The 6666-nt window shown below is 36.4% G+C and overlaps 1 protein-coding gene across 2 annotated transcripts; it reads left to right on the top strand.

The window, feature by feature from the left end:
* Positions 1–1018: 1018 nt before the first annotated feature.
* LOC120139175 (putative disease resistance protein At1g50180) lies at positions 1019–5678 on the top strand. Of its 2 annotated transcripts, none has more exons than XM_039154482.1 (3): positions 1019–2155; positions 3107–4884; positions 5385–5678. In XM_039154482.1, exons 1-2 carry the CDS (start codon positions 1141–1143, stop codon positions 4861–4863), a joined length of 2772 nt encoding a protein of 923 aa, XP_039010413.1. In that variant the 5' UTR covers positions 1019–1140; the 3' UTR covers positions 4864–4884; positions 5385–5678. The 2 variants fall into 2 exon arrangements, with proteins under 2 accessions (XP_039010413.1, XP_039010414.1); XM_039154483.1 differs by having other exon boundaries at positions 3107–4876; positions 5391–5678.
* Positions 5679–6666: the final 988 nt, after the last annotated feature.

Here is a 6666-nt window from a genome sequence, read left to right on the forward strand (position 1 = left end):
TTGATTTTTTGAGTTTAGTCGAGTTTTGCTCACCCCTAGTAGTGTCGACTCTTAGGGGAGCACCCTGAGCAACCGTTTAGAGCCCCAACTTTTTATATTTATAATAAGGTCCCTAATTTTTTATATTTATAATTAAGATCTCCATTTTTTATATTTATTATTTGAGTTCTTAATTTTTTTTAATTTCATATTTTTTTGTTGTTTTTAACCCTCTTCTTCCGTCTCTATTATTGATTCATTCAATTTTGAATTAAATTTAATCACGTTTTTATTTTTTATTTTTTTCATGTCTCATTCTTTAATTTATCAAATATTATTTAATTTTTACTCTTCCCTAATTTCAATCTAACGATAAAATAAATATACAATTTTTTTATTTATTATTCAAGATCAAACTTTATATCATGTCCGGGTTCAAATTATATATATATATATATATATATATATATTCTCTTTTAATTGTATTTAAAGTATATTTTAATAAAATAACAAAAAGAATATATTTTTGATAAAATGTAACATTAAATTAATTATTTAAAATAATGAAATATATTTTCATTTTAAAAGGGTTTTTTAAGTTTTCTTTTGGGTTCTGAAAATATACGAGACGGCCCTGCTTGGAGGCTCTTATGAACAGAGAAGTTTGTTTAAGGGTATCATCCAAGGGAAAGCTGATAATTTTCAAAGGTTTATTCCGAATGTTTAACAGAAAGAAAATCACAGGTTCTTCTCCGAATTTAGTGTACTCGCTGCAATGTTGTTTTCAGACAGAGAGATGGAATGAATACAAGTCAAATAAAAGCAGCTCCCAACTACCATTTTTAATAAACAGCAATAGACTTTTCTGACTCAAAACTGTTCTTTTTTTTTTACTTGCTCTATCTTGTCCACTTGCATTTTTACTGAGAAAAGCGAAGCGACGACCCTTGACTTGCTTTATTGGATCTCAATTATTGGTTTCCTAAGTTCCTTGCTTTCTTACTTTTCACATTTGATTATCATTCTTTTGCAAAATTGATTTCCAAAGAACATAACTTGATTCACTTTAGCAGTCAACGTTTTGATTCAACTCCAATTCCTCTGCACTGAATTGTTTGTCCTTGGAACTGTTTTAGGTGCAAAACCAGAAAGAGAAATAACATGGCTGAAGCCGTAGTTTCTTACCTTTTGGAAAGGCTCGATGGCTTAATAGTTCAAGAGGCCTATCTGTTGTTGGGAGTTAACAATGAAGTCAGGAAGATGCAAGCCGAGCTAAAGTGGATGCAGGGCTTCCTCAAAGATGCAGACAAAAGACAAGACGAGGATGAAAGAGTTAAAATTTGGGTTTCGGATATAAGAGAGACTGCTTACGATGTTGAGGATGTGATCGACAATTTCGTTGTCAAATTTGCATCCAATAAAGGAGGAAGAATCCGAAACTCGGTCCTCCACGGCTTGGAAATTCATAAACTTGCCTCGGCGATTGAGAAGATCACATCCAGAATCTCTGACTTGACAAGAAGATTACAGACATATGGGATATCACCAAGAAAAGAAGGGGATGGATTCGCATCGGAGCGGCAAAGGAAGCTCCGATGGTCATATTCCCATGTTGTTGAAGAACGTATTGTTGGGTTTGAAGAAAACATAAAGGAGCTGATGGTGAAGTTAATTCACGAAGAACGTTGCCGAGTCGTGTCTATCTGTGGCATGGGAGGTCTGGGAAAGACCACCCTAGCAAAGACCTTATACCATCATGCAGATATCAGGAGACACTTTGAAGCTTTCGCTTGGGCTTATATTTCTCAACAATGCAGAGAACGAGAAGTTTGGGAAGGAATTCTGCTGAAGCTGATCACCCCATCCAAGGAGGAGAAGGAAGAGATTTTGAGAATGAGCCATGAAGAGTTAGCTAAGAAGCTCTACAAAGTTCAGCAAGAGAAGAAATGCTTGATTGTAATTGATGACATTTGGACCAGTGAGGCATGGGAGTCTTTGCGCCCTGCTTTTCCTGTTGAAACAACTGTTGGCAGCAAGATATTGCTTACAACCCGCAATAAGAAAGTAGGTTTGGATGATGAACTGATTGGATTCCTTCATGAACCGGAGTGTTTAAATGAAGAACAGAGTTGGGAGCTATTCCAACAGAAAGCATTTCCAGGGAAAAACAAACCAGGTAGTTTAAAGTTCTTTTATACATCTAGAGAACTATATCCTCGTATTCATGCTCGAATGTGTGGTAGACAAAGTAGCTGGACATGAGTATTTTTGCAAAAACATAGTCCAACTAACATCAGCTTAGCATATACCTTTCTCTTATCTAATCTAAGCCAATGTTTGTAAAATGGAATGGTGCGGTAGTATAGGATAACTGAATTTGGATAAAGGGAAAAATTGGGTTTTCACAACTTCTTACCTAACTATTGCAAATAGCAAGGCTTTTGACTAGCCTTTATGGGTAGCTTAACAAAAATTTAGCATGGTTCAATGGGAGTGGCTTAATTGAACTGTTTAGCTCAAACAGATCATAATTGAAGCATAGTGCATCAACTAGGTTAATACTAAGCTAATAGCCATGTTATGATTTATATTCCAAGTCAAGCATTTGGCAGGATTACCATCATGCATGGGTAACTTCACAAATATTTAAAGCAAATCAATGACGATTTAGTATCAAAATCAACAAGATAAAAGCAAACACCTAGAAGAGCTTAGTGATCGAAGATGAAGGCAACTGATGGAATCCTTGAGGAATTTTAAGCATAAAAACTTATGCCTTGATACATCCCCAAATATGCAAGTACATACTCCCTTTAGCAGTATTATAATTCAGCCACACACATTCTGGATGTGTAAGTACATACTCCCTTTAGCTGTATAATTTATGAACAGAGCGCGCACAAGAAACTTCCCTAATTGTTACTTCTTCATGAAGCATGATGATAAGTAGAATAGATAATATTTTCTTTCCTCTTCTGATGAACGGGAGTAAGAAGGCTTGGATTTTAGGATATCCATCCTAATGAAGATTCCACCCTAAACAAATAGTCAAAGCCCAAACTAATAATTTATAAAGCACCTGGGAAACATAGAATTATTAATATTTGTTTTGATTTCTGTTTTCCAGGCTTTGTAGTTGACAAAGATATGGAGAATTTAGGGAGGGAAATGATGGGAAGCTGTGCAGGTCTACCACTGGCCATTATTGTGCTTGGAGGACTTTTGGCAACGAAAGAAACACCGAATGAGTGGGATATGGTGCATAGAAATATCAAGTCACACTTGGCAAGATCAAAAGAGCGGGGACGACAAGCTAGACTATCTGAGGTATTGGCTTTAAGTTATCATGAATTACCTTACCAACTGAAACCATGCTTCTTACATTTGAGCCAGTTCCCAGAAGATTTTGAAATTCCAACCAAGAAATTAGTTCGACAATGGGTTGCAGAAGGATTTGTATCCTCACAAGATGAAGTGGAAGTCGATGAAAGGAACGAAACCATGGAGGAAGTTGCAAAAAGCTACTTACATGACTTAATAAATAGGTCTATGGTTCAGGTGGGAGTGAAGGGTTCGACAGGAACAATAAAAACTTGTCGCCTACACGACCTTATGCGTGATTTATGCTTGTTGAAGGCCAAACAGGAAAACTTTATGCATATTATTGGTGTTTTTCCATCTTTCACGAATTCTAGACCAAATTCTGCAAGCAGAATTCATAGATGTGCGATCCATTTGGATCAGAATGACAATGATCCTGCTTTACCAGAATACCAGAAAAACCCCAACCTTAGGTCCTTGTCCTTTTTCAGTCCAAAAAAACATAGAATAGGTAACAGGCGCCTTTTGAAATCTGTGTTTGGTAAATTCAAATTGCTTAAAGTGTTGGATCTTGAAGGAATTAAAGGACTTGAGGAGAAGTTACCAGAAGACGTCATGACACTAGTTCAATTGAGATTTTTAAGTCTGAAGAAAACACGTATAAGAGAGTTACCAAAATCTTTGGTCAATCTGGTTGGCTTGCAGACTCTGAACTTGCAGACAATTGACAAAGTGTCGTGGGAATCGACAGTACAAGTGCCTAATATTTTATGGAAGATGGAGCAGTTGAGACATCTATATCTTCCTAAGTGGTGTGGGAATATCACGGATAAATTAGAGTTGGCCAATCTGACCAATTTGCAGACTCTTGTAAATTTTCCTGCTAATAAATGTGATGTTAAGGATCTTCTCCAATTAACCAACCTCCGAAAACTTGTTCTGAATGACCCTAGACACTTTGAATCATTTGTTCAAATATTTGAACATCCAAATAAGACATTACCATACCTGACATCCCTTTCTTTAAAAACCGACCTCCTTTCTTTTCCGGATAAGGTAGTTGATTTACGGAAACTACTATTAGGCTGTCCTCGCCTTTGCAAGCTGCATGTAGAAGGAAGAATAGAGAACTTACCCCGAGACAATGAATTCCCTTCATCTCTCACCAAGTTAACTTTATGGGGATCCAGACTTGTTGAAGACCCAATGGAAGTGCTCGGGAAGCTGCCTCGCTTAAAGTACCTGAGTGGATGGGAAGTATTCATTGGAAAGAAAATGACTTGCTCTAAGAACAGTTTCCCTCAACTAAAAACTTTACTTCTTCGAGGGTTGCCCAATTTTCAGGAGTGGACTATTGAAGAAGGATCTATGCCTACTCTTAACCGCTTGGGTATTTCTGATTGCTACAAGTTGAAGATGGTTCCAGATGGGATGAGATTCGTCACTACCCTCCGAGAACTAGAGATTAGGTGGATGTCAAGAGCATTCAAAACTAGTGCTGAGGAAGATGGGGAAGATTTCTACAAAGTCCAACATGTGCCTTCAATTGCATTTTTGAACTAAGATAAAAACTACGGTTAGTGATTCTTTACTATTGTTGTTAATTTGTTTAACTGTTACAGTTGATTTAATTTGCATGTTTGCTATCAATGTCATATGCAAGACCTTTTCTAAGTTCACTGCTCCAGTTTTATTCCAGACTTGCAAATATTTTTCTACAGGTTGCCTTACGAAAAATATTTTTTCAGTCCAACTCAAAATCAAATAGTAGTTAGTACTACTAAGGTTGCTTTTATTAGTCACATTATTGGCATTGTGCTATTTATAAGTTAGTCACATTATTGGCATTGTGCTAGAGATCTATAAATAGCTAATCATTAAATACAAAACTTTTAACAGTTGGTTCTTTGTCAAAGAAACCAGACAACTGGATTAAGAGCACCAGAGAGAAACAATTTTGTATTTCATCTGCAGCAAACTTCTATCGTTGTGGCTTTTTGATCTTCAATTATATAATTCAAAATATTTTAAGCAGAATGAATAAATTGATCTATTGTTTATTAGACTGAAAATTGTGTTTGAATGTTCAGGAATGCTGTTATATACACACTGATGCTTTGAAAGCGAACTGGCGCAGGATGATGCAGGGTTCTTTCATTGCAGGATTCTCCATTAAGATCTAGTTTTCTTGCTAATATTGTTAAGACTTATCTTGATTTATGCCTGTTGGTGTTGCATTAACTATCGGATAAGTTGCTTATTTGTCATGGATGCTAGGTTGATACAGCTAAACATCATGTGTGAAGCTCATACTCATGCAATTTATCGGATTCGTATGACATTTGAATTAAGAATCGAAAGCATTTAATCTTTCATCACAGTTGAGAGCTAACCATACCTGGAGTGGTCCTTTTGACAGCATCGGTGTCCTCGTCCTCTCTGTAGTGAGAGGACTGTGAGCTGCTCTTCGGGATTCTAATATTTTCTGTTCTGAATGCAGCGGCCTAACTTGTCTAAGATTAATAGAAGCCAACGTGCTTTATTTGATTATTACGATGCAGCTCGAAATGAATAGTAATCCCATTCAAACAAATTATCAAACATCTACCCTGCAAGAGGGAAAAAAAGAAAGACATTCTTGTCAACCTGTATGTCACGATATTCTCCTCATAACCAAGAAACGAACAAATTTTCAAGCCAAAATCTTAACGACTATTTCAAACTCGGGATGGAGCATTACCTTTCAACTTTCTGGAATCCTTCAAGTGCCATGATTGAGACAAAGGATTTTATGAAATTAACTTTCCTGATAATTTTCTGCAGTGCGTAAAGTATTGAGATTTCAAAGTAAACGACAATCTAGTTCTGATCGTTGACATGTGTGGACCCTTTATGACGTGTGGTTTCATTAAACTTTAAGCCTCCAATGGATGACTTGAACCTTATTAGTTTGATGGAGTGGCAAAATGCAGAACCGTAAGCTTCGACTTGATAAGAATCCAGAGTTTATTTATACCATTATTCTTCGAAAACAGCATCCTATAAACCCTTCTCTTGTTATCAAGTTACCATGCCATCTCTTTGTATCGACAAAAACTTTATGAAATTGATTAAAACATGATTACTTAAGGCGCTCTTTTCTTGTCATAAATCAGTAGCTAATACAGTCACAATATGATCTAAATCTGATCAATAAAATATAACCTCGGATAACTAAACGATTAAACAGAAGAATTACTGTCCTCGTCCCTCCATGAACCATGCGACAATGAAAGAGTGCTTGGGATCGACATAAGCTTTTGAGCGTCAATTGAGATGGGGGCCTCATCATACATATATTGACCACAAGGATTGATGGCCTCCTTT

The sequence above is a fragment of the Hibiscus syriacus genome, unplaced genomic scaffold, assembly GCF_006381635.1.
Source record: "Hibiscus syriacus cultivar Baekdansim isolate YM2019G1 unplaced genomic scaffold, ASM638163v2 tig00110729_pilon, whole genome shotgun sequence".
Taxonomy (NCBI): Eukaryota; Viridiplantae; Streptophyta; class Magnoliopsida; order Malvales; family Malvaceae; genus Hibiscus; species Hibiscus syriacus.

Excerpts from the sequence above, each read along its gene's own strand:
- LOC120139175 (XM_039154482.1), top strand. The coding sequence starts at position 1,141 with ATGGCTGAAGCCGTAGTTTCTTACCTTTTGGAAAGGCTCGATGGCTTA. Across the intron at positions 2,156-3,106 it reads TCCAGGGAAAAACAAACCAG|GCTTTGTAGTTGACAAAGAT; the intron begins GTAGTTTAAAGT and ends TCTGTTTTCCAG.